This window comes from Salvelinus alpinus, chromosome 22 (assembly GCF_045679555.1).
Source record: "Salvelinus alpinus chromosome 22, SLU_Salpinus.1, whole genome shotgun sequence".
Lineage (NCBI taxonomy): Eukaryota > Metazoa > Chordata > Actinopteri > Salmoniformes > Salmonidae > Salvelinus > Salvelinus alpinus.
In genome coordinates this window covers 41,874,786-41,902,720 of record NC_092107.1, presented here as the reverse complement: position 1 = coordinate 41,902,720, position 27,935 = coordinate 41,874,786, and the positions used below count along the sequence as shown (strand labels likewise).

Genomic DNA, 27,935 nt, shown 5'->3' with positions numbered 1-27,935 from the left:
GGGAGACAATACACTTCCTCACAGTGCCATTTTTCTCGAGTGACTTCCTCTTCAGCGAACACACACACTTCCTCCACTACAGCAACACTTTGCTTGACTGCTTTGACGCTCTCGGACAGATTGTAGGCTATATGTTCATACAAAACCTGCCATTAAAGAAAGTATGTTTGGTGAGTCTGACTTGTTTTTAACCTTTGCATGTTTTTGTTGTCAAATTGTTGTAATTATGTACTACTACTGTATAATAGATATGTAGGCTGTAACACATAATCTTACGGAAGCACTTGGGTGACGCACCATAAGGCGAGGTAGCCAACTGCCGTTATAATTTTGGTAGGCGCTATTCTATATCAAACTCTATAGGCCTACGATATGGCATGCAATGTTAAAATCCACAATTGCAATATTTATTTGTGACAGTTATTTTGTGTTTCATTTAGCCCATATAAAGTTCTAACTTGCTCTGCTGACTCTTTTTCTGTAAAATGATGATAATGGTGAAAAAACTTTACTGTAATTTATGTTGAACTCTTTTTCTAATTTCAGGGTTACTATTAGGCCCTATTAACACATAGCCCTTTTCTTAATAATCTAGGTGAATGAAATGAGAAATGTACACGATCAGAATGCTATGGCCTTGTTGATGGCCTAAAATGAGTGAAATTCACCTATCATAGATATTCAGTGGATAAGCCAAAGGTATGCATCAGTGGTGGTAGGCATACAAAGGTTTATTGGATTTGATGAACTATCCCCAGTCAGTGTACAGAGAAGTACATTTCAGTGCTCCCAGGCTCGGGTCCCTGTAGACTGGGTTTAGTTATATTCACATTTTCTCCAACATTCTCAGAGAGCAGTGGGAAGAGTCCAGCTCTCCTCTCTCACAATGAATTACAATTACTGCATGTATTTCAAACTCTGCAGTCTCCACCCATATTTTGCAGTTTCAGTGTTCACACTTGAATTCATGGGGAACACAGGCCTTATGTACTGTAACTATAAATGAAGTAGGCCCACAGATTAACATAATGTTCAAGTTGAAATGAAAGCCAGTAGATAAACAAAGACGGATAAAAATAGATAGTGTCAAACTGTACTGTGTAAATGAGGGTGTGAGAGTGATGTTCGTACCCGATAAAGTGTGAGAGCAATTTAAACCACAGACCTCATTTTCAACAGTTTAAATTTGTTGGGCCCTAGCCAGTGTCTCTCTTTTGGTGTAAAGTGCATCTGAACATTATAGCATAAAGGGCATTTCTCCCTGTGTTTCTCATGTCCAGGTGTCTGAGAGAGTGAAGGGGTCAGAATGCAGAGCATCAAGTGTGTGGTGGTAGGAGACGGTGCAGTAGGGAAGACCTGCCTACTCATCTCCTACACCACCAACGCCTTCCCCAAGGAGTACATCCCCACTGTGTTTGACAACTACAGCGCCCAAGTGACTGTGGACAGCAGGACTATTAGCCTCAACCTGTGGGACACAGCAGGCCAGGAGGAGTACGACCGCCTGCGCACCCTCTCCTACCCTCAGACCAACGTGTTTGTCATCTGCTTCTCTGTTGCCAGCCCCCCCTCCTTTGAGAACGTCAAGCACAAGTGGCACCCGGAGGTCACCCACCACTGTCCCAATACGCCCATTCTACTGGTGGGCACCAAGAAGGACCTGCGTAATGACCCGGAGGTGTTGAAGAAGCTTAAGGATCAGAACCAGACAACCATCACCCAACAGCAGGGCACCGCCCTGGCCAGGCAGATCCAAGCCATCAAGTACCTTGAATGCTCTGCCCTCAACCAAGACGGAATCAAAGAGGTGTTCGCTGAGGGTGTACGAGCCTTTCTCAACCCACAACCTGTCGCCACCAAGAAACCCTGTGTGCTATTGTAAAGGCAGTAGGAAACCCTGTGTGCTATTGTAAAGGCAGTAGGACACGCTGTGTGCTATTGTAAAGGCAGTACGAAACCCTGTGTGTTATTGTAAAGGCCGTAGGAAACCCTGTGTGCTATTGTAAAGGCAGTAGGAAACCCTGTGTGCTATTGTAAAGGCAGTAGGAAACCCTGTGTGGTATTGTAAAGGCAGTAGAGATACTATCACGTATGCAAATCAAACAGAACAATATTAATTAATTGAATGTGTGTAAACCATTGGAGTTGATTTTATTGTGAAATATGTTTTTGTTGTACTGCCGATAACAAACCCTGCCATATCAAGACTTCCTTGAGACAAGGGGATCATTGAGGAAGAGGCATTGGCTCAAGATGGATGCCTCAAAACTGAGCCAATGTTAGATAGGCAAGAAGGGCCTGGGTCAAATGCTGTCTGTAAGAATCCTTGCTTTTGTATATCCATTATGTTGCCCTCTTCCTTTATAGCAATTAACAAACAAGACCTGAGACTTTCTGATGAGGAGATACATTCTCTCATTTATCAGTGCTTGTATTGTTGTCACATTTTGACATGTATGGCCTTTACAAAAAAAATAAAAAAAATATCAGGAATTTAAATATCCATCCTCCCATAATTAATACTTATTTTTCACAGATAATTTGATAAGATAATATCATAGATAATATCTATGATATTATCATAGAAATATGTTTTTTTACACCATCAGGTGTGTTGTGTGCTGTTAGTGCTATTCAACTTTGTCTGAATGTGTTGAATGCTGGACACAAAAGAGGAAATGCAGAGAGAGGTTTTTGATAAGAAATGCATAGGCTGATTTTCCTATCAAAGGTCCTTAGTCAGTGTGTGTGTGCGTGTGTGTGCGTGTGTGTGCGTGTGCGTGTGCGTGTGTGTGTGTGTGTGTGTGTGTGTGTGTGTGTGTGTGAGAGATAGAGGAGAGAGAAATGGAACCTGGTTGTAACTTCCCTCTGAAAGTCCTTAGCTTATTATCTATTTTAGTTAAGTTGGGGTTCTAGATGTTTCAATGTTGTGTAACTATTTTGAGAAGGCCATGACCCCACTCTTCGAGGGTGTCTCAGGGGTATCTCAATTCAAACATAAGCACCCACCAAATTATTATTATGACATCTTCTGTACTGTTATAAACGAGAGATGGAAATTATGTGCAAACTGTAGTGTAGATTACTGTGACATGTCTTTATTCAGGAACAGCAAATAAATGTGTTGATTCATTTAGTTGATCAATGCATACAATTAAATTAATACTTCAAGAATGCCAAACCCTTTCCAATGGAGTCATGGGATGTGATAGAAACCAGCATGCTAAACAACGATGACGTCCCTGATTTGCCTGAGAATGATTTGGAAGTGAAATGATCCAGCTTGCTGTTACAGAGTTGTGAAACATACATTTTCATTTGTTGCACAATCACTGTCCTCTCTCACACCTCAGGCCACTGGACTCATTTGACAGTGAAATAAGGCCTTTGCTCTGCCTGCTGGATAACAGACACCTCTTTGTGTGAGAGCAGTGGAGGGACATACAGATATATGTCCTTACTGTTTTAGTATAGTATATACTGTATGTGACTGTATACAACACCCACTCTAGTACTATCTGGATCTACCTCTCCATCTCATTCTCTCTCTGTCTCTATGTCTCTCTCTCTCTGTCTCTCTCTCTCTGTGTGTCTCTCTCACTCTTTGTCTCTCTCTGTCTCTCTCTCTCTCCATCTCATTCTCTTTCTCTCTCTCTGTCTCGCTCACTCTCTCCGTCTTTACAAACGAGGAAGTACATTTATTTGTAACTTCCTTAATTTAGGTTGTGGACCTCACTGACTGACTGACTCACTAAGAATAAGCATGTTATGGTAAATAACAAAAAGGTTCTAAAATAATTGTTTAATAAAGCTTAATGTTTACACAAAAAAATCACTATTAGACTATTAATACCTTTAAGATATCTCTCTCTACTTGAGAATATACAAAATCATATTTGCGTTTGTCCACAGTTCGTGATGCATTTAAAAATACTTTCTACAAAGAGCTGAAGACACTCTCTTCAGATCACATCATTGGCAACAGTCAGCATTTCCCGAATTTCACAAGTGATAAGTCATAGACACGTGAGCATGACTAAAGAAGGACATACTCTTAAGTCAAGGTGATCAAGTCGAAGTTGCCCCACTGTCCCAAATCATAGAGGACTCTAAGTCTGTCATTTATCATACAGTATGTTAATATCAACATTATCAAAATGTTGGTACAGTAGGATTGACTTTCAGGTTGAACAGTCCAGATAAATAAAGTGATTATTTACAGTCATGACATCCGCCATCATGTAAATATATGGAAGAAGGCGCTCTCTTCCTGCTCCTCCTCCTCTGCAACAGCATCATCTCCGCTAGGTGTGTTCTGAGTGGTTGAACACCTGTCACCTGACCCTCTGTTTCCCAGTCAGAAGTCTTTACCATCCTCTGGTGAGATGACTACCATCTCTCTGCTCTTAAAGTCCCAGAAGGCTGTTAGGTGGAAGGCCATGTTGGAGAACACCACACAATACTCAAAGAGGGCGAAAAAGGTGTAGCCTGTGGAGGTTAGGAAAGACAGGAGACTTTTATAAACACTTTAACAAACAATGTAAAATTAAAATATACTTTTGTATCATATAATGCTTAAAGGTTATGAACAGTCAAAATAATGTTTTTCATGAAAATTGCTGATATCTGAAGGAAACCAGATGAAAGTATGATGACCAAAGTATGAAAAATGACTGTTGCTTTTACACTGATAAAGTTTGATCACAAAGTTACTGGTCCCCTCCCCCATGTCGAACACTAGGATTCATTATTAAGTGGACAAGGTGATATCACCTTAACTTTCATTTTAATACACCAATGTTAACACGATATACTGTTACCTTATTTAAATAAGTACCGCCTTGTAACCGACATCGGAGAAGGCGTGTTTGTGTTTGCAGAGAGGCGTGGTTTATATAGCTAGATAGCTACTCTACTGATGCCAAAATTTGACTGTAGGGTGTCAGCAAATATAATTAAAAGTTGACCCTAATCATCTATGGCAACGAAACTTGTGTTTCCCCTTCCATCTGTGTATCTGCTAAATGACTTAAATGTAAATGTAAATGTGTATGGTGTTAGCTAGTTACTGGCTAGTTAGGTGTTCAGCCAGCATGGAACAAAAGGCGGGAATGGGTCGTTCAAAACTTAGACGCAGTTGTCAGGTCAACACATCGGTCATTGATGCTGTGATCTGCATCCCAAGATCCCTGCCAAATGGTGTATATATATATATAACTTTTTACCAGTAGTGTATATAAATATATACCGGTCAAAAGTTTTAGAATACCTACTCATTCAAGGGTTTTTCTTTATTTTTACAATTTTCTACATTGTAGAATAACAGTGAAGACATCAAAACTATGAAATAACACATATGGAATCATGTAGTAATCAAAAAAGTGTTAAACAAATCCAAACAAATTATATATCTGAGATTCTTCAAATAACCACCCTTTGCCTTGATGACAGCTTTGCAAACCCTTTAAATTGTTTAACTTGGATCAAAGGTTTCAGGTAGCCTTCTACAAGCTTCCCAAAATAAGTTGGTTGAATTTTGGCCCATTCCTCCTGACAGCTGGTGTAACTGAGTCAGGTCTGTAGGCCTCCTTGCTCGCACACGCTTTTACAGTTCTGCCCACAAATGTTCTATGGGATTGAGGTCAGGGCTTTGTGATGGCCACTCTAATACCTGGACTTTGTTGTCCTTAAGCCATTTTGCCACAACTTTGGAAGTATGCTTGGGGTCATTGTCCATTTAGAGGACCCATTTGTGACCAAGCTTTAACTTCCTGACTGATGTCTTGAGATGTTGCTTCAATAAATCCACATAATTTTCATGCCTCATGACACCATCTATTTTGTGAAGTGCACCAGTCCCTCTTGCAGCAAAGCACCCCCACAACATGATGCTGCCAACCCATGCTTCACGGATGGGATGGTGTTCTTCGGCTTGCAAGCGTCCCCCTTTTTCCTCCATCAGACCAGAGGACATTTCTCCAAAAAGTACGATATTTGTCCCCATTTGCAGTTCAAAACGTAGTCTGGCTTTTTTATGGAGGTTTGGAGCAGTGGCTTCTTCCTTGCTGAGCGGCCTTTCAGGTGATGTCGATATAGGACTCGTTTAACTGTGGATATAGATACTTTTGTACCTGTTTCCTCTAGCATCTTCACAAGGTCCTTTGCTGTTGTTCTGGGATTGATTCGCACTTTTCAACACCAAAGTACGTTCATCTCTAGGAGACAGAACGAGTCTCCTTCCTGAGCAGTATGACGGCTGCGTGATCCCATGGTGTTTATACTTGCGCACTATTGTTTGTACAGATGAACGTGGTACCTTCAGGCATTTGGAAATTGCTCCCAAGGATGAACCAGACTTGTGGAGGTCTACATTTTTTTCTGAGGTCTTGGCTGATTTCTTTTGATTTTCTCATGATGTCAAGCAAAGAGGCACTGAGTTTGAAGTTTGGCCTTGAAATACATCCACAGGTACACCTCCAATTGACTCAAATTATGTCAATTAGCCTATCAGAAGCTTCTAAAGCCATGACATCATTTTCTGGAATGTTCCAAGCTGTTTAAAGGCACAGTCAACTTGGTGTATGTAAACTTCTGACCGACTGGAATTGTGATACAGTGAATTATAAGTGAAATAATCTGTCTGTAAACAACTGTTGGAAATATTACTTGTGTCATGCACAAAGTAGATATCCTAACCGACTTGCCAAAACTATAGATTGTTAACAAGAAATGTGTTGAGTGGCTGAAAAACGAGTTTTAATGACTCCAACCTAAGTTTATGTAAACTTCCGACTTCAACTGTAACAAGGATATCATTGATGCAATTTCAATTATGTTTGAGTTACTTTGTGTTTCACCAAATTTCCTTTAGATGATTTTACTGCAACACTGGTCACTGCATCCAAGTTGCTTAACATAGGCGTTTCAAAGAGCTGTCAGTCAATGCGAGCTCATGAATATAATCTCCCCGCCCACTCAGCCTGTCATTTCAAACTTCATGGTAGTTAGCCATGAGAGAAAAAGTACTTTTCAGAATGACTGCTCATGACGGTTCCCGTGTGGCTCAGTTGGTAGAGCATGGCGCTTGCAACGCCAGGGTTGTGGGTTCATTCCCCACGGGGGGACCAGGATGAATATGTATGAACTTAAATGTAAATGTAATGACCTTTAACATACTGATGCTACAATATACTTACTCCCTTGTTCACAGTACATGTTGTGTTTCCAGTAGAAGTAGGCAGCCAAGCAGCAGAAAGCGATGTTGAGGATCAAGCAGCGGATTTTCCAGTCAAAAGATTTCACGTCCTGTGTGTGAAAAAAGAAAGAGCGATTTGATAGAGAAAGATTGCAATACAAAAAAATATATATTGTGTACTTAACTACTGTGTATTTGTACTATGCGATTGCAATGGCCTACTTTATAACTTGAACAATTAAAAACATTTCATTTATCTAGGTTGAGGAACACAATGAGCAGTCTTAATCAAGCCCCCTCTGAGAAACTATTGAGATGAGACATCAGTAACACATTGCAGCTGATGTAAAAACAGTTTCAGCCACATCCTTCCACTAATACTATTTATACTGCAGATCACTGGCAGCGTCTCAAGCAAAAGCATTTTTTCTATTTACTGGTCCCACCCTTAAATGCCCACAATAGATTATCATGACACACGATTACAAGCCCCATATCAAACCATTATCCAACTGCAATTGCCCATAAAAATGGTATGACAGTGGCAGCCTAATACTACTGTATGTCAATGGCGGTCGGTGCCATTCATGATCAGGGAAGACGATTAATAAAAATAAAATTAAAATAATGAGTATGGCCTTATTTCTATTACAGCTTATTGGACGATTGTCATTCATATTCCATTCACCCAGTAACATTGATAGGTTTAGGCTACTACATGTCGGTGCACAGGTCTAGAGTAATTAGAGTAATCAAGGTGACAGACAGTGACACATTCAATACCGCATTGTACACTCTGGTATTTTTATCCCGTTTCATTACGTTTGCTTCCAACAAAATCGGCGGAATGAATACACCCCTGAGCACACGCAAATACAGTTCAATTTCATAGCAGCCACATACAAACAGCATGATCACTTTGCTCATTCTATACATAATTCCTTCTTGCAACTATCTACGCACTCTCCTCCTCTCACCTTTTCCTTCCGCTTGGGGACTTCAGTGCACAACACATCAGCTGTCTGTGACCAGGCGAAAAAGCCAAACCTTCATATCATGCCCGCTAATGTTACACACAGCCTAGATCGTTGTCAAGTCTTAGTCATCATAGATACTAGAACTAACTCGTTAGTAAACCTGCTAGAATCATGCAGTACAGTGTACAGTCCGAAAGCAGTTTAGCAGTTACACACTCGGGCCCCGGTGGCAAAAAATTAATACAAATCAAAAGCTTACCTTAACTTGGAAGAGTTCCAGTGTTGGATAGCCATAGCCAGCTAGCTAACATAGCATTCATTTCTGTTTTTGCCGGGTGTTTGAGTAGGCTAAACTAAGTAAAGCTAAGTAAAAGAAAAACAAAATACAACCAAATATCTCTCTCTCTCTCACTCTCTCTCTCTCTCTCTCGCGCTTCTCCTTAATTTTGGAAGAAATTAATTTGTTCTTAACTGTTCAACTATTGTCTTTCTCTCTCTTTGAGTCAACTACTCACCAAATGTTATGCACTGCAGTGCTAGCTAGCTGTAGCTTTTAGTACTAGATTCATTCTCTGGTATTTTGATTGTGTGGACAACATGTCAGTTCATCCTGCAGAGCTCTGATAGGTAGGAGGACGTCCTCCGGAAGTAGTCATAATTACTGTGTAAGTCGATGGAAGGGGGAGAGAACCATGAGTCTCCTAGGTTTTGTATTGAAGTCTATGTACCCAGAGGAGGACAGGAGCTAGCTGTCCGATTGTGCATCCGTAGAAGTTTGTGAGGGTTTTAGGTGACAAGCCGAATTTCTTCAGCCTCCTGAGGTTAAAGAGGCGCTGCTGCGCCTTCTTCACCACGCTGTCTGTTTGGGTGGACCAATTCAGTTTGTCCTTGATGTGTATGCCGAGGAACTTAAAACGTACTACCCTCTCCACTACTGTCCCGTCGATGTGGATAGGGGGGTGCTCCCTCTGCTGTTTCCTGAAGTCCACGATCATCTCATTTGTTTTGTTGATGTTGAGTGTGAGGTTATTTTCCTGACACCACACTCCGAGGGTCCTCACCTCCTCCCTGTAGGCCGTCTCGTCGTTGTTGGTAATCAAGCCTACCACTGTAGTGTCATCTGCAAACTTGATGATTGAGTTGGAGGCGTGCATGCCATGCAGTCGTGGGTGAACAGGGAGTACAGGAGAGAGCTCAGAACGCACCCTTGTGGGGCCCCAGTGTTGAGGATCAGCGGGGTGGAGATATTGTTACCTACCCTCACCACCTGGGGGTGGCCCGCCAGGAAGTCCAGTACCCAGTTGCACAGGGCGGGGTCGAGACCCAGGGTCTCGAGCTTGATGACGAGTTTGGAGGGTACTATGGTGTTAAATGCTGAGCTGTAGTCGATGAACAGCATTCTCACATAGGTATTCCTCTTGTCCAGATGGGTTAGGGCAGTGTGCAGTGTGGTTGCGATTGCGTCGTCTGTGGACCTATTGGGGCGGTAAGCAAATTGGAGTGGGTCTAGGGTGTCAGGTAGGGTGGAGGTGATATGGTCCTTGACTAGTCTCTCAAAGCACTTCATGATGACAGAAGTGAGTGCTACGGGGCGGTAGTCGTTTAGCTCAGTTACCTTAGCTTTCGTGGGAACAGGAACAATGGTGGCCCGTAGCAGGATTGATTGAATATGTCTGTAAACACACCAGCCAGCTGGTCTGCGCATGCTCTGAGGACGCGGCTGGGGATGCCGTCTGGGCCTGCAGCCTTGCGAGGGTTAACACGTTTAAATGTTTTACTCACGTCGGCTGCAGTGAAGGAGAGTCCACAGGTTTTGGTAGCGGGCCATGTCAGTGGCACTGTATTGTCCTCAAAACGAGCAAAGAAGTTGTTTAGTCTGTCTGGGAGCAAGACATCCTGGTCCGCGACAGGGATGGTTTTCTTTTTGTAATCCGTGATTGACTGTAGACCCTGCCACATAACTCTTGTGTCTGAGACGTTGAATTGCGACTCTACTTTGTCTCTATACTGACGCTTAGCTTGTTTGATTGGTTGTTAGCCAGTTTTTTTTATGTTTCAACATTTAAATTTTTATGAAATTCACTGAGGATGGTCCTCCCTTTCCTCCACCGCTGTATGTAGCATGTATGTAGCACATCTCCAAACGACGTCCAGCAGCCCTTACAGGAACCAGTATATTTAGCTAACATTCCACTCCTTGCCACTCCATATCATTGCCAAATCACTGGGTTTCCACTAGTTACCACAGCCACAAAGTAAACATTGGCTACATCATAAAAATTCTTAAAAACAAAAATGTGCTTTTTTGTCTTAAATTAAGGTTAGGGTTAGGAAAAAGATTAGGTTCAAAATCTGATTTAAGAAGGTCATTGTAGAAATAGGCGGGGTTTATGACTTTGTGGCTGTGGTAACTAGTGACGACCAAGAGGCTGGCCTTTCGGCAATGCAGCTGGATTTACGGAGTTGCTCATTGTTGTTGGAAATAACATTAATATTTTCCATGACAACATGTGGATCCTCAAAAAATATATAATTAGTTAATATTTTAACTAATTATAATAATTAATATTTTGCTGTTAGCTAGGCAAGTTTTTGTATGTTGAAGCTTAATATCAAAGCAAAGAGGTTTTGTGTTTGGAATTGAAGTAGCTACAGTATGTATTTAGTTTGAGAATTTAGACGTGAGCTAGCAACTTTTGACGGACTTGTTATGTCTGGACAAAAAAATAACTACCAACATGTTCCGTGGAGAAAAAAAAGTGATACACGAGTTCCAATATTCAGATAATCGATGCGATTGGAGGATAGCTGTGAGGGTCATCAACCAGGATCAGCTCCTCTGTTCTCGAGAATGTTCATATTTGAAGACGGCAGAAAGCCAGTCTCTGGCAATGACAAGGAGTGGAATGTAAGATAAAGATACTGGTACTCAGGCTAGGCAAGTATATACCATATGCAATGAATACATTATGTGCCAGTGTAAGTGTGCAAGCCAAGTTCGAGCAAGGTTAATGTGTTTGTGCTTGCTACAATCTCTGCGTGTGTGCATGTGTGGTGCACATGACAGCCTACACTCCCAATGAGTTGTGTGGAGTGTGGAGGGGTGTGTTGGTCACAGCCCCAGACTGGGTCAGGAAACAGCTGTTCCTCCAGAACAGAGGCCCAGGTCCTGACAGTGTAAACACAGCCAGAGGCTTCTTCCAAGTCTGACTGAACAGACCCTCAGTAACACCCTATACCACCGATCTGGTTGGGATCAAAATGCTGGTATTTCCCCTAGAGTCCTAACACAGAATAACAGTGCTTCAAGTCCCTCAACCATATAGTAAGAACTTAAAATGAGAGACTATATAAATAAGATTTAGCTATAATGATTGACATGGGTAAATGCAATAGACTGGAGCACTAAAGGCTCAGTCACCAGGCAGTATGCATCAGTGTGAGTGAAAGGAAAGGACACAGGGAGATTCTGTCTTCTCTTATACTCCTCTGTCCTCCTCTCCTCCGTGACCCGGAAACCGATAATCGGTCGAGTGTGTCAACTCAATGATAGGTGAACAGAGAACTTTGCTTCTCTCCTCAATTGCCTCCTACAGTCGAAGATACTCATGTGTAGTGCAAAGTGTTTTCAAATCTGCCGCACTCCCTTTGAAACAGCTGTTGTATTCTCAAAGGAGAAAAATGTTTTATACACGAATTACCCTTTTATCTATAAAATGTCTCACACAACTAGCTAAAATAATTTGCATTTATTTTAGGATTCCACCCTTGTAAACGTAATTTGTAAATGACGTGCTAGTGGAGAAGAAGAGTGCATTTGTTTCCATGTTTCCTCTCCTTCACTACTCTCCTCGATTACCTTTGACCGTTTTAGAAAGGTGGCAAGGACAGGACGGAGAAGAGGATGCGAAGAGTCAAGCAAAACCATTTGAGAATCTCCCCACAGCTTTGAACTGCACTTGACAATGCCGTTTCATCAGGCTGCAGTAGTTGGCTTCTACTCTAGAGGGCTCTAGTGTCAACATTGTCGACATTGCAGACAAAGTCACCAAAAGCCCCTCAACTAACAGGAACTATACTATACTGCCTGCTTCACCAGGAAACTGTATCATACCACCAAAATAGTTAGCTCACTTCTTCATTCAGTTGAACGAACAACTAACTTCCCTTTACATTTCTGTCTTTCATGCAATTTCAACATTTCCTGATCAAGTACAGGGCTGAAGGGAAGTAACGATGCCTTACCTCAGGAATCAGTGAGTACTTCTTTATAACCAGCCACAGCCGACAGGTTAACACCATGTGGATAACAGAACTGGCAATGAACAGGACAAAACCTTCTTTATGGACAACTATGGGACAAAGAAGGACATAAAAGCTAAAAGCATACAAGTACAACTGTATTAGTCATAACACTCACTGATACAGGTTATATGGTTTATAACTAGGGTCCATAGTTTTTCCTGGTCGGGTCATGTATCTGGAAAAACTCAGGGCCTTATTTATAACTGCAAGAAATAGGCAAACAAAATTCTGTCATTTGTTCAAAAACATAATTGTATATCATGCAGCATATTAATCCATGTAAATGAGCAGCCTATTATGCTGTAGGGCAGGCCTTATGCCAATTTATTCCCAGCTGACTAATTGTCAAAGGTCACTCACGGTATGTCTCATTGGATGACACGTAGGTGAGCAGCAAGAGGCCAAAGTTCTCAGTGATGGCACACATGAAGTTGAGGCAGCTGAGCAGCCACTCCAGGAACCTTGTGGAGAAGCGGCCCTTATAGAAGTTAAAATAGGCCACGGCCACCAGGAACCTGGGAGCAGAGTGCAGGCCAATGCAGAAGCGCCAGATATGGCACTCTGGGCTCAGGCTTATGGAGGCACTAATGGAGGGCAGATAATTGGTAACCTAAACCCCCCCCCCCCCCAAAAAAAAGACAGTCAGACCATGTATTTGCATGCATGCTACATTTTTAATAAAAGGGACAGGATTGACTACCTTGCAATGTGTGTCAGTGGAGTCCTGGAAATGGAACACGGAGGAGATGAAGATGCAGGTAATTAAGCCAAGCAGTGGCAGACTGACGGTGCCCACAACACAGGAGGTGAATGATAGTCTGATCAGGGGCTTGTCATAACCCAGGACATGTGGACCCTGCAGCATCCTAGACTGGGACATCAGGGCCATATTTATCACTAAATAAGCATTTTAACTGAGAATGTTCAGATATGAACAAAATAATGTATAATAATGATATAAACTAATTCTGGATTTAGGTTTGAGAGTTTGACATGCCTCCTGCAAAATCATGCTGCTGTTTTCAGTGACATTAAGGCAGGACTATATATACGTTTGATCAGAAACATGCATAAAAATGATCTGAATATGATTCCATACCTCCTATTTGTAGGCTACAGCCAGATCAATTGTTTACAGATATAGCTCTTGCATAGTCAGAGAAGGAAATGGCTTTTGTTGGCTTGAATTGGACTGTCACCACAAACGCATGTGCATCGTCGCATATAGGGATTTATCTTGATCAGGTATTTCACAAATTGTAATGTGGTCTCTAATTCATTAGCATCTGTTCATGTTCCCTTCAGCCCAGCACAACATGAACACTGAGTATCATCAACGCGATGCAGAATAAGCGTTTAACCTGAATCCTCCCCCAGCTGCCATATTATAAATATCTTCAATAATGTTTGAAAATAAATGCGGTACCAATGAAATACGAAAAAAGTATTGAAGATATCGGATTAAAATGTATTGCGATAACCGGAAGAGATAGCAAGGTACTGGCTCAGTAGTGACCGGATGGGAGTAGCCTATAAAAAAAACGTCGGCACGTCAAGAACCAGTCATGTTACGCGATGTGTCTGTACTGAAAAATCATTGGTGGCTGAAGTGTCACGATGTGTAAGAAATTGAATTCATTGATAAGCCAACTTTATATCACGGGAGCTGTCCGTGGTGCTGTTCTTGCGCATCACCAAATGCTGTAGCCTTATCTTTGACAGCCTGGCAATGCAAGTTGTCTCATGAAATAACCATATACATACTTTGAGAAAATGGGGGTATTTGGAAAAAACTCAAGTCAATGTTTTTGTTGTTGAGGGTGATGATTTTTGGTCAATGGATAAGTCCCATGCGTCTTATTCAAATATATGATGTGTAAATTCCAATAGTGCTCAATACGTCATGATGAGCCTCCACCCCGCCTCTAACGCCAGTCATCTCACGCTAACTAGCATCTTTGTCAAGGCACAAGAGCAGTCTACAGCTATTCATCCGGGAACTTAAACGTAATTTAAATGATCATCTGGTATATTTTTGGATATAGATAAGTGTAACCTGTAACAGCAAAATGAAACTATGTGGATTTCGAGCTTCACTGAGTTTTATTTTCTGCTTGAATATTATTCCAGGTAGGCTATAGATTCTCTCTTTTGCTGAACTATGTACAGTTGAAAATGGCAAATTCCCAATGTACATATTTAGGAATGTCTACGTTATGTTAAGTGTCTATATCAACACAAACGTACAGTCCAATCGCAATGATTGTTTCTCATTTTGGTTTTTCAGTCAACATCAGGCAAGTGGTGAGTTAAATGGTTTCATGACTGGTTTAGAGTAGCCTCTTGACATATAGCCTGTTGGATTTGTATTACATTAAGAGTTACTGAAGTACCTGATGTAAACTACATTATTAATGGTATCTTAAAAACTTCTTGAGAATACAGGGGGTGCTATTTTACCATTAGCATAATTTGCTCTACAGATTAAACTGCCTCTTATTCAATTATTGCTCTTACTATATGCATATAAATAATACCATTGGAAAGAAAACAATCTCTAGTTTCTAAAACCGTTTCAATTTTGTCTCTGAGTGATACATAAGTCATTTGACAGCACTTTCCATGACCAAGAAGAAAAAAGCAAGATGTGTTATGCCAGCTTCAACGCTCTGCCTATATATGGTCGTGCCCCCTATGACCCGAAACACACCTCATTGGCCTTCCTCTGGGTGACAAGAGGACGTCAGAGGAAAAATATCTTGTTTATCTGGGACTGACGTGAAATGAGAGCTAATTCTTTGGCGTGACCGACAACTTCCGGTTCTCTATATCGTGCGACTTGGAGCTGCGATTGTCTTCTGTTGTACGGCCATTATTATCTCCGTCTCGAAGTTTGTTTGATACATGTGACCAGATCATCGTAATGTATGTTTTTTCAATATAGTTTAATCAGATTATTTGAATTTTTTCGGGAGTTTTGCGGTGTTCCGTTGTCTGATTTTATTATCGTTTGAGAAATCCGTGCCACTCGACCAGTACCTGTGCTAAATGGAGTGGGAAAGGAACCATTCTGAACGCAACCAACGACTCATCTTGACAAAGGACACTTTGATCAACATTCTGATGAAAGATCAGCCATAGTAAGACCCAATTTACGATGTTATATCATATCTGTTGTGCATGTGAACTGGCCGTGGGCGCCCAGCCGAATCTGCCTGGTATAGCTATGCTAATTTAGCGCTACATTTTGTTTTCGTTATAAAACATTTAATAAATCTGAAATATTGTTTGGATTCACCAGATGTTGGGCTTTCAATATCTGTACGCTGTGTATTTTTCTGAAATGTTTTAAGATGAGTAATTAGTTATATGACGTTGGTCTCTGTAATTGTTCTGGCTGGGTCAGCACTATTTCAGATTGCAGCTGCAATGTAGAACTGTGATTTATACCTGAAAAATGCAAATTTTTCAAAAAAAAACTATGCTATACCATAAATATGTTATCAGACTGTCATCTTATGAAGTTGTTTCTTGGTTAGTGGCTATATATATATTTATTTAGTCGAATTAGTGATAGCTACTGACGCAGGAAAAAACTGTTGGGAGTAAAAAAAATCGTGTCCTTTGCTAACGTGGTTAGCTAATAGATTTACATATTGTGTCTTCCCTGTAAAACATTTTAAAAATCTGAAATGGTGGCTTTATTCACAAGACCTGTATCTTTCATCTGGTGTCTTGGACTTGTGATTTAATGATATTTAGATGCTACAAGTTACTTGTGACGCTATGCTAGCTATGCTACTCAGTGGGGGGGTGGTGGGGGGTGCTCCCGGATCAGGGTTGGTGACTCGTTAAAGGTTAATGATGAATCATTGCGACATCTACAGTGGTTGATTATTTCCTCTGTCCCAGTCAGATTCTGATTAGATAACCCTCACAGCTGTTTCCCAGGCAGGAGGCAGGATCTCCCTGCCAGTTGTTTAGGTATCATCTTATTCACAGTACCAGTCAAAACTTTGGACACACTCACTGATTCAAGCTCTTTTTTTGTTTTGCTTTTTACCATTTTCTACATTGTTCAATAATAGCGAAGACATCAAAACTATGAAATAACACATATGGAATCATGTAGTAACCAAAAAAGTGTTCAACAAATCAAAATATATTTTATATTTAGATTCATCAAAGTAGTAACCTTTTGCCTTGATGACAGCTTTGCGCACCCTTGGCATTCTCTCAACCAGCTTCATGAGGTAGTCACCTGGAATGCATTTCAATTAACAGGTGTGCCTTGTTAAAGGTTCATTTGTGGAATTTCTTTCCTTAATGCGTTTGAGCCATTCAGTTGTGTTGTGACAAGTGATGTCATATTTTATAGTTTTGTTGTCTTCACTATTATTCTACAATTTTCACATTTCACTGCACCTATCCAGCTTATGTGACAATAAAAAACACTTTTTTTATGCATGCATTTAACCTACAAGAACAGGGTACAGTATGTCTATTAGAGTGTATTATAGCCTATCTGTGTTTATTTTCTATGGTGGTATTATATAGCAAATGTCCCATGGATTAGGGCGTGTATAAAAAATATCCCTGCTTGGGGTCAACAGATGCCTCAGTTGCATCTGCTGGCTCATAATGGAAGCTTTGCTTCATCTCTTACTATAGCATCAGAAGCGTCATCTACTCCCAAATCCCCCTATGTCCCAGTGTTCTCCACCATCTGCCATGTGTTCACATGTTCTCTGACACACTAAGACTTTTACCCATGAACAGGTAACTGACAAAACAAAGGAAACACATGAGTAGATGAGAGATACAAGTACTGTATATTGTATGCAGGTGCTTCCACAGAGGTGCTGTTCCTGAGTTAATTAAGCAATTAACACCCCATCATGCTTAGGGTCATTTAAGCATGATGGGATGTGTCTCTCTGTATGTGTGTGTGTGTGTGTGTGTGTGTGTGTGTTTGTGTCACCAGATTTAAACCCAATTGAACACTTTTGGGAAATTCTGAAGAGGTGCAGGATAGCATTTTCCACCACCATCAACAGAACACCAAAGGATGGAATATCTAATGGAAGAATGGTAATATATCTCTCCAATAGAGTTCCAGACACTTGTAGAATCTATGCCAAGGCGCATTGAAGCTGTTCTGGCGGCTCGGCTATTAAGACTTTATGTTGGTGTTTCCTTTATTTTTCAGTTACCTGTATATCTTTGTTCTGGCTGACATCAGGTTGTCACAGATTGTCATTTTTGAATAAATGTATAATGTCGTGCTCACTAGATTAAAATAAATTGATTGTGTTTTGGTGTTTAGGTGAGAATGATGTTCTTTCTTATACATTTTTAAATGACATATTAGTCATTTTAGTCATTTAGCAGAGACTGTTTTCTATGCCCTGTCCTAGCCTGTTGGAGTGCTCATGGGAAGTATGCCCAGAAGCTGCTGAATGATTTGTTTACTAACTACACCAGATCCCTGAGACCAGTAGAGGAAACAGGAAACATCCTCAATGTGACGCTGCAGACCACCCTCTCACAGATCATTGACATGGTAACAGCTTTCTTAAGTTTAAACTATGGCTATTTCAGCAATACAACAATAATAAAGACATTCCCAAAAATATCTAAAAAAAAATCTCATACGTTCACATTTGGCATTTGAAATAGACGTCATATTTGAAGTGCTAAGTTAATAACTAGTGAAAAGAAGCCATTGTTCACCATGTTCCCTCTATTGCAGGATGAACGTAACCAGATCTTGACAGCATATCTGTGGATACGACAGGTGTGGGTAGACTCATACCTCACCTGGAGTAAAGATGATTATGATGGACTTGATACCATCCGTATACCTAGTAGTTATATATGGAGACCTGATATAGTCTTATATAACAAGTAGGTCGGACTGGTATTGGGTTCATCAGAAAGCTCTGTTGCTCCCACAATCCATTCCACACATCAACGTTGTTGTCAGTGTGAAGGCACAAGCTGAACACTCCTTGAAGACATTTATTCATGGGAGTGTTCTGGTCGTTTTCTGCTTTTTATACACTACTGTATGTACTGGGAATCTGGGAAGTAACTGGCGGCAGGTAGCCTAGCGGTTAGAGTGTTCAGCCAATAACTGAAAGGTCGCTAGTTTGAATACCCGAGCCGAAAAGGTGAAACATCTGTCGATGTGCCCTTGAGCAAAGCACTTAACACAAATCTGCTCCACTAGTGCAGTACTATTGTTGCTGACCCTGCCAAACAACACATTTCACTGCACCTATGTGACAATAAAACATCAGGGTTATAAAATGCAGAAACAAAGTGGAGTCAACCCATAAAAGAGCTGTCTCTTTTCATAACGGGTCCACTCTTCTTCCATTGATTTTCTTGTGCCTTTGGCTAGTCCTGCTAGTCCTGCTAGTCATGCTAGTTCTGCTAGTCCTGCTAGTTATGCTAGTTCTGCTAGTCATGCTAGTTCTGCTAGTTCTGCTAGTCATGCTAGTCCTGCTAGTCATGCTAGTTCTGTTAGTTCTGCTAGTCCTGCCTGGTTGGTCCTGCTAGTTCTGCTAGTCATGCCTGGTTGGTTCTGCTAGTCATGCCTGGTTTGTCCTGGTAGTCATGCCTGGTTTGTCCTGCTAGTCATGCCTGGTTGGTCCTGCTAGTCATGCTAGTCATGCTAGTCATGCCTGGTTGGTTCTGCTAGTCATGCCTGGTTTGTCCTGCTAGTCATGCCTGGTTTGTCCTGCTAGTCATGCCTGGTTGGTCCTGCTAGTCATGCCTGGTTGGTCCTGCTAGTCATGCTTGGTTTGTCCTGCTAGTCATGCCTGGTTTGTCCTGCTAGTTATGCCTGGTTGGTCCTGCTAGTTATGCCTGGTTGGTCCTGCTATTCATGCCTGGTTGGTCCTGCTAGTCATGCCTGGTTGGTCCTGCTAGTCATGCCTGGTTGGTCCTGCTAGTCATGCCTGGTTGGTCCTGCTAGTCATGCCGGGTTGGTCCTGCTAGTCATGTCTGGTTTGTCCTGCTAGTCATGCCTGGTTGGTCCTGCTAGTCATGCCTGGTTGGTCCTGCTAGTCATGCCTGGTTGGTCCTGCTAGTCATGTCTGGTTTGTCCTGCTAGTCATGCCTGGTTTGTCCTGCTACTCATGCCTGGTTGGTCCTGCTAGTCATGCCTGGTTTGTCCTGCTAGTTATGCCTGGTTGGTCCTGTTAGTCATGCCTGGTTGGTCCTGCTAGTCATGCCTGGTTGGTCCTGCTAGTCATGCCTGGTTGGTCCTGCTAGTTCTGCTAGTCATGCTAGTCATGCCTGGTTGGTCCTGCTAGTCTTGCCTGGTTGGTCCTGCTAATCTTGCCTGGTTGGTCCTGCTAGTCTTGCCTGGTTGGTCCTGCTAATCTTGCCTGGTTGGTCCTGCTAATCTTGCTTGGATGGTCCTGCTAGTCATGCCTGGTTGGTCCTGCTAGTCTTGCCTGGTTGGTCCTGCTAGTCTTGCCTGGTTGGTCCTGCTAGTCATGCCTGGTTGGTCCTGCTAGTCATGCCTGGTTGGTCCTGCTAGTCATGCCTGGTTGGTCCTGCTAGTCATGCCTGGTTGGTCCTGCTAGTCATGCCTGGTTGGTCCTGCTAGTCATGCCTGGTTGGTCCTGCTAGTCATGCTAGTCAACACCTGTACAGTTATCTCTCTCTCTCTCTCTCAAGCTCTCTCTCTCTCTCTCTCTCTCTTACTCTTAATTGATCCCTTTTATTTGACCAATTTAAATTACATAGAGCTGCAACAATACACTCAATAAAACATCCTTGATGATAAAACACAGTACAGTTAACATATTTTTTCCATTGGGAAACACGGTCTAACTTCTTATCCTCTGTTTTGTACTCTGTCCATCTTTTCCCCAATGAATGAATGAATAACTGAATCACTCTTTGCCATTGCGGTCCTGGTTCCCAGGTCCTGGGGATGCCTGCCAAGCGGAACATACTTCTGTATGGCTGCTGTGCTGAACCTTACCCTGATGTGACCTACACTCACCAACTAAAGAGGAAGGCTTCCTTCTACGTGTTCAACCTGCTCATCCCGTGTGTGATGATCTCCTTCCTGGCTCCGCTGGGCTTCTACCTGCCGGCTGACTCTGGGGAGAAGGTGTCCCTGGGCGTCACCGTCATGCTGGCTCTCACCGTGTTTCAGCTGTTGGTCACTGAAACCATGCCTCCATCAGAGAACGTGCCACTTATTGGTGAGGGCAATCAGAGGTGGACTGGGACCAGAAATCGGCCCTGACATTTCTAACACACTGGCCCATTATTTTACTTGAGTCCCCCACATCAGACTATTTTCCCCCTTGAGACCACCATTACTACCCAGATCATGATCATTTTGCAGAAAAAAACAAGTGAGACAGGCCCACTAGGCTAAAAATGGACCAGCCCATCTGATATTTGCTGAAATGCCAAATGGTCAGTCCGCCCATGATGGCAATCATTTAGCCAGTGATGAACATGTCGGTAACACTGTAGTTGATTGAACACAATGCACTGTCTCTGTCAAGGGGAAAACAGGACCTTTAAAGTGACATCAGTACCATTCAATGATAGATAGTGATAATTATACATGTTCCTCTTTCAATGTCCCACAGGAAAGTACTACATTGCCACCATGACCATGATAACAGCCTCCACGGCCCTGACCATCTTTATCACGAACATCCACCACTGTGGCCCAGACGCCAAGCCTGTGCCCAAGTGGGCCAAGATCTTCATCCTGCAGTACATGGCCAAGGAGTGCTTTGTATATGAAGTAGGGGAGAACTGCATGTTTTTCCAGCCTGAGAAACAGGACCCGCCACCTCAACCTGAGGTGCAACTACTACACCATGAACGGACAAACGGTCCAAGAAGACTTGATTCTGAAGGTGGAAAGAGGTCAAGACCCACAAAATAATTGAGGAGACAGAAGATCAGTTGATGAGCCCCACCGGCTCCATGGGGAGAAACCCCACCAACCACTACAGTGCCTGGAGAAACGGCATGTTCATGGACTGTGGGGACTCGCCAGGGCTGGCCGCAGCCAGGAGGAGCTGGAATGGTGGAGTAGGAGAGAGTACAGGGAGAGAGGAGGTGTGTAAGACCCAGTGCACCTGTCAGCACCAGCAGCTCCTCTGACATATTGAGTACATTGCCAACTGTTACAGAGATACGAGGGCCACAGCAAAAAGGACTGGGGAGTGGAAGAAGGTGGCGAAGGTGTTGGACCGATTCTTCATGTGGACCTTTTTCATCATGGTGTTTTCCATGAGCCTGCTCATCATGGGGAAAGCCGTCTAACTTCATACCTGGGCTGTGTTCATTAGGTACGAAACAGGAGAAAACATGTTGAAGTGAAGGAAGTTTTACCTGAAATGGTGTATCAAAATGTTTTTTCGGTTTTACACTTATTGAGGATAACCAAATTGAGAGAACAGGCAACATGTGCAATACGTTTGAAGTGATCAGTTTCCACTTTTCATCTCACACTTTTTTATACATTAAGGCCTAATTTGAACAGAAGGATTTCATCCAGACTTCATCAATTTAATTAAATTGTTTGATATTCCAAATGTGTGTTTGTTACCTTCATATGTTGTTATTGTTTACTTTTACAGTTTAGTTGTCATACAGATGTAGGATCTTAATTTGAGCCAGTTTGCTACTGCAGGAAAATAATCCTGCTGCAGCAACAGGAATGTGAATTATTATGTGGAATATAATTAATGGACATTTTTGTAGGGGTGATATATTTTTCTTACGAGAAAATCAAGTCTGAAATGTCAAAGTGGAAATTACAAAGTTAAGAAGCTCACATATACTACAAGTTCTACATTTCCTCCAGTTCTCCTGCAAAAGGTTGAGGAAATGAAGATCCTACATCTCTACATGTGGTGTGTGTTAGATCATTATTTGTAGTTTCTAACATTAATTTAAAAGTGAACATGGGAATTGCAATACCATTCAGGGATGATAAAACAGAAATGAATAGTTGATTTAAGCTTTTTGGGTTAATTTATCAACATTTAATAACACATGAAAATCAATTATGTTTGTGACATTTAAAAACACTTAAATAACCAGTTACAGCATCACAATATCCAGTGCTTAATTTGTAAATCGGGAGGTTCCGGGACAAAAAGTGAGAGCAACATGGGGAGTTCTAAGGAACCAGAACGAATAAGAAAAATCAATCCCCTTCATAATAAAGCATTGCATGCAGACTATCGCATGTGCGTAGTGACATAGAGCAGTAGAATAGAGGCACTTACAGAAGTTGCACACATCGGGAAAATAATTTGTAGCCTAGTGTCTGGGAAATAATGTGGCCTTTTATAAATGCATTTCATGCAATTCTACGTAATTTTGCATGACTGGCAGAATCTTGGACACTGACAAACTGAGAATATGAGATCAATGAAAACGACCTTGTCTTGAATCCATCAACAACCTTTGCCTAGGAAATTCCTAAAAATGCTTTCCAGTTTCACGGACTCAACCAATGATGCGCTCATGCCAAAAGCCTCGCTCTCTCTCTTTGGTAAAACAATATTTGGATGTTGATCAAATATGTTGGTAGCCTACAGCATAGTGTTTACTTTTCAGCAGGAGCCAATTGCTTTCCAACCTGTGCTTCCCCTCAACTGTATTTGAAATATTGCGAAAAAACGGTTTTGACTGCATGCTGTTTTTTCACGGACAGATTTGCCGCGCGTTCTCTGCTGTGGGTTTTCGTTATTACTGGGCAACAATCCACAGCTATGCTATTTAAAAAAAATAAGCTATTGATCCTTGGTGGCTAGATTATGGGCCTTCTCATGGTGTAGTAGGCTATTCTGAATGATTTCCTTAACAGACAGCAGTAATTCTATAATTTTGGCAAATGTATTTATTAGGGGTGCTGCAGTTCCTTCAGAACCATTCGCTTGGCAATGGTTTTATCAGGAAAAAAATATAAAGTGCATGAGAGATTAGAGTTGTAGGCTCATGTCTATCAGAGCAGAGATGGAGAGAGATAGATCATAGAAAGTTAATCTAATTCTAGTTATGTGAGAGATAGAGGCGCGCTTCTCACACAGGCACGGCCAAGCGTTGGTCTCACACATCGGTTACAATGTTGCGCAAACCATAAACCCTGGCAGGCCCGACCCAAAACGACTCTTAGAATATTAGGCCCGGGATGAAAATCTACTATTTCACATAGCATTTGTTTTGGGACAGGAGAATTTACGAAGAGACAATTTGAATGAACTTTGACAGCTTTTATTATAATTTTTACATTGAAAAAAGTGCCAATAATTTTTCATGCCATGAGAGGTACCGGATTCGGCCAAATAGGTACCGGAACAAAACAGTCCAAAACGGAGAGGTGCCGGATCCTGTTCTGGCAGGATTTGTCTGAAATTTTAAGCACTAACAATATCTCATTATACCATCATTTAGTGTATGTCTGATATATTAAAAGTGACAATTCAACTTTAACATGCACGTGAAATTGTTAAGAGAAACAAAGATTATCACTTTAATTATTAGCTGTTATGTAAACCGGTCTTTATTGTCCGTTTATGGTGGATTGAACTGTATGTGCAGATCCTGAACTGTACGTCATATGCGTTGCTTTGTTGTGGCAACTTGTATTCCCTACTGATCTCACCTCTCTCCACAGAGAAATATTTAATTAGATCTGCTCAGACATCCAGCAAGTCTCCTGACAAATTACTGCATTTTGTATAGCTGAATATTGTAATTGACTGTTTATCCCCACAACGGTTCAAAAGTGTCCCTGTTGTACACCATCAGAGTCGCCCTTACCAGAACAGAGCTTTCTCAGCGCAGCCTTTATCTCTTTGTTTCTTAAACTATAGATGATGGGATTCATAACAGGAGTCAGGAAGCAGTTAACAATAGATATCAAGATTATAACATTACAGTGAACGTTTTCAGATTTGGCACTGATGTAGACGCAGGAGTGAGCGAGGTAGAAGGTGACGACGACAGTGAGATGTGCGGAGCAGGTAGAGAAGGCTTTCATACGGCCCTCTGAAGATGCAATCTTGCAGACGGCTACAATGATTCTGAAGTAGGACCAAATAATGACAGTGAACGGGAAATAGATCGCTATTAAAGCACACACAAGAGCCAAGTCGATCAAAAAGGTTGTGTCCGAACAGGACAGTGAAACTAAAGGAGGAAGGTCACAGAACCAAAATTGTATTTTGTTGCTACAGAAGGGCAATTGTGCTGCGTAAATGACACAGAAAACAGGCAAACTGAGTCCAGATGCCCATGCCGCTGTAGTCAACAGACCGCACAGTCTTTTAGTGATAATGCTGCTGTAGTGTAAGGGTTTGCAGATGGCGACATAGCGGTCATAGGCCATGACACACAGCAGCATGCTCTCGACGGTTTGAAATGACAAATACACATACAACTGGAGGAAACACGCTGAGTAGGAGATCGTTACGTCATTCCACAAACTCACTGCTATCATCTTAGGCAGAACACTGGTCGATATCACAATGTCTACGAGGGACAGTTGGCTGAGGAAAATGTACATGGCTGACTGCAGCTTGGGGTCTGTCGCCACCAGGGTAAGTATGGTGAGGTTTCCAATCAGGATCATCAGGTAGACCACCAATAGGAAGATGGCCAGCTCTTGGTAGACGTTTTTCAGCCCGCTCTCAACCCCAATGAAGAGGAATTCAGTCACAACTGTCACATTGGCTTGAAGGCAAGAGTCTTCTGGAGGTCAAGGAAGATCATTTTACTAAGGTGCACAATATCAACATTTGCTTGAGAAAGACAGAAACAGTTGTTATTTTGTATGAGACACTTACTTTCTACATTGTGAAAGCTGTATTCAGGGCATTTATGTTGTTCACACGCCAGATTTGGACTGTTTCTGTGAACAGACACAAAAAAAAGACATACAAACATGAATAATGAATCTCTATAGTATACACTACATTAAAATATAAACGATTTTGAATAACCATTGATGCAAATGATGAATTGATGAATCTGGTATTGAATTAGCCCAACAACACCAAGGTTTGAAATGCCTACCACCATACATTAACACTTACCGTCTGTGTACTGTACACAAAACAATGCTGCTTAATAATACAGTTTGCAAAAAATAATTCACTTAAGAAGACTTCATTCACAGAAGAAAATGCAAAAGATCAAAAACCTGATAGTGGGTTGACAATATGACTGACTAGTTTATCTCAATGTACAGGTCATCATGTGGACTTGATCTAGAGACCAAGTGTTGTGTTTCTGTTGTCCTGTTGATTTTATGGCCCTCCTGCAGTTCCCAGGGGCTTCCACACACCTCCTCTGAATGCAAGCTCTCTCCTAGTTCAGAACATAGTTGGTTTCCTGGGATTATTCCAGCCAATCAGGGTTTCACACAACAGTAGGCCTAATAACTCCCAAGCATGCATTGATTGGGAAAACGTGCATGGCATTCGTGGCAAACGAGAGCAGAGCTAAAACAATAATAATTACTTTATTCTGTGCCGCCCTTCCCATGTTGCATCATTATGTGTGCCTCTGATTCAGAGGGGTTGGGTTAAATGCAGAAAACACATTTCAATTGAATGCATTCAGTTGTACAACTGACTAGGTATCCTCCTTTATGACTGGAGCACATAGTTTCTGATTAATTATGTCCAACACTTAATTTTGATCCTCTAAAATGTCTATATGCATGGATAGATGTTCAACAAACTCTTAACAAACTCCATTGGCTAGCTAGATATTAACTACAAATGCTGATATAAAACAAACAGTTGTGTTGCCGGCAGGGAGTTGTACATGTCCTTTTAAATGATGCTTAAATGTGTGTGATAGTTTTCAAATCTGAAAGCTCAAGTCAATATCAACCCGAAATGTAGAGACATTGGTTTTACCCAAAATGTAGAGACATTGGTTTTACCCAAAATGTATAGACATTGGTTTTACCCAAAATGTAGAGACATTGGTTTTACCCAAAATGTAGAGACATTGGTTTTACCCAAAATGTAGAGACATTGGTTTTACCCAAAATGTATAGACATTGGTTTTACCCAAAATGTATAGACATTGGTTTTACCCAAAATGTAGAGACATTGGTTTTACCCAAAATGTAGAGACATTGGTTTTACCCAAAATGTAGAGACATTGGTTTTACCCAAAATGTAGAGACATTGGTTTTACCCAAATTTATAGACATTGGTTTTACCCGAATTTATAGACATTGGTTTTACCCAAAATGTATAGACATTGGTTTTACCTTGCGGAGTAACCTTTTATCATGTCTAAGTAACAGAATCATATTCTCCAATTCAGACCTGCTCATTCATTGTTAAATAATAAAATCTATAAACTATCAAAATAAAGAAAGTTGCACACTCCATATACAAACTCCCAGCAACTCAATGGGTATTCACCAACGTTTCGGCATCACTGTATATTCCTCAGGGTCAATAATAATAATAATGAAATGTAAACACGGTGTATTATGGAATAACTTTATTGGAGACAGGAGTTTCAGGACAGAAGCCTTTATCTGTTTGTTCCTGAAACTGTAAACAAGTGGATTCACAAGAGGAGTTAAAACACAGTTGACAATAGACATCAAGATGAGGACATTGGGATGAATATGATATGATTTAGCACTGATGTAGACACATGAATAAGCAATGTAGAAGGTAATGACAGCAATGAGATGAGAGGAGCAGTTAGAGAAAGCTTTTTTTCCGCCCTTCAGATGTGGCAATTTTGCAAACGGATTTGATGATTTTACAATATGACCAAATTATGACAGTGAATGGAACATACATCACAAATAAAGCACATGCGAGGGCTAGATCTATCAAAAATATTGTTTCCAACCTGACAATGTAACAATCGGAGGATAATCACAAAACCAATACATTATCTGATGACTACTGAAAGGTAGTTTTGATGCAAGAATGACATTCAATGCTGGAAGCCCATGTTGTTGAGGCCAGGAACACACACTTTGATTGTCATGATGCTGTTGTAGCGTAAAGGATTGCAGATAGCAACATAGCGGTTGTAGGCCACAGCACATAGGAGAAATCCCTCTGTAGTTTGGAATGTCAAATAGGTATACATCTGCAAGAAGCGACCTGCAAATGAAATGGACACATCATTCCACAAGCACACTGATATCATTTTAGGTAGAACACTGGTGGTGATCACAATATTGGTGGGAGACAGATTACAGAGGAAAATACACACTGATGTGTGAAGTTTGGAGTGATGATCACCAGAGTGATGATCATGTTGTTGCCGATGACAAACATGATGTATAGCAACAGAAGAAAGATGGCCAGCTCTGTGTAGATCTCCTTGAGACCCAGTTCCCGTCCATCTATCAGGAAATCTGAAAACAGGCTCACGTTGAATTCCAGTGGTTGAAAAACATCTGA

At 41.4% G+C, this 27,935-nt stretch overlaps 3 protein-coding genes and 1 pseudogene across 6 annotated transcripts; 2 read left to right on the top strand and 2 right to left on the bottom strand.

The window, feature by feature from the left end:
- The first annotated feature begins 4 nt into the window (after window positions 1-4).
- Window positions 5-2,499, top strand: LOC139549543 (rho-related GTP-binding protein RhoG-like). Of its 2 annotated transcripts, none has more exons than XM_071360143.1 (2): window positions 5-170; window positions 1,281-2,499. In XM_071360143.1, the coding sequence occupies exon 2, from the start codon at window positions 1,307-1,309 to the stop codon at window positions 1,880-1,882; it is 576 nt and encodes a 191-aa protein (XP_071216244.1). In that variant the 5' UTR covers window positions 5-170; window positions 1,281-1,306; the 3' UTR covers window positions 1,883-2,499. The 2 variants fall into 2 exon arrangements, with proteins under 2 accessions (XP_071216244.1, XP_071216245.1); XM_071360144.1 differs by having other exon boundaries at window positions 23-161.
- Window positions 2,500-3,078: 579 nt separating this feature from the next.
- On the bottom strand, window positions 3,079-14,013 carry LOC139549541 (post-GPI attachment to proteins factor 2-like). Of its 3 annotated transcripts, none has more exons than XM_071360141.1 (6): window positions 13,577-14,013; window positions 13,178-13,348; window positions 12,838-13,087; window positions 12,418-12,524; window positions 7,197-7,305; window positions 3,079-4,488 (listed from the first exon to the last, which is right to left on the bottom strand). In XM_071360141.1, exons 2-6 carry the CDS (start codon window positions 13,340-13,342, stop codon window positions 4,358-4,360), a joined length of 762 nt encoding a protein of 253 aa, XP_071216242.1. In that variant the 5' UTR covers window positions 13,343-13,348; window positions 13,577-14,013; the 3' UTR covers window positions 3,079-4,357. The 3 variants fall into 3 exon arrangements, with proteins under 3 accessions (XP_071216242.1, XP_071216243.1, XP_071216241.1); XM_071360142.1 differs by having other exon boundaries at window positions 13,178-13,343; XM_071360140.1 differs by lacking the exon at window positions 13,577-14,013 and having other exon boundaries at window positions 13,178-13,381.
- Window positions 14,014-14,433: 420 nt separating this feature from the next.
- LOC139549540 (neuronal acetylcholine receptor subunit alpha-9-like) lies at window positions 14,434-22,487 on the top strand (annotated as a pseudogene).
- Window positions 22,488-24,262: 1,775 nt separating this feature from the next.
- Window positions 24,263-25,234, bottom strand: LOC139549679 (olfactory receptor 1M1-like). Its single transcript, XM_071360342.1, has one exon. It carries the CDS (start codon window positions 25,112-25,114, stop codon window positions 24,263-24,265), a length of 852 nt encoding a protein of 283 aa, XP_071216443.1. The 5' UTR covers window positions 25,115-25,234.
- Window positions 25,235-27,935: the final 2,701 nt, after the last annotated feature.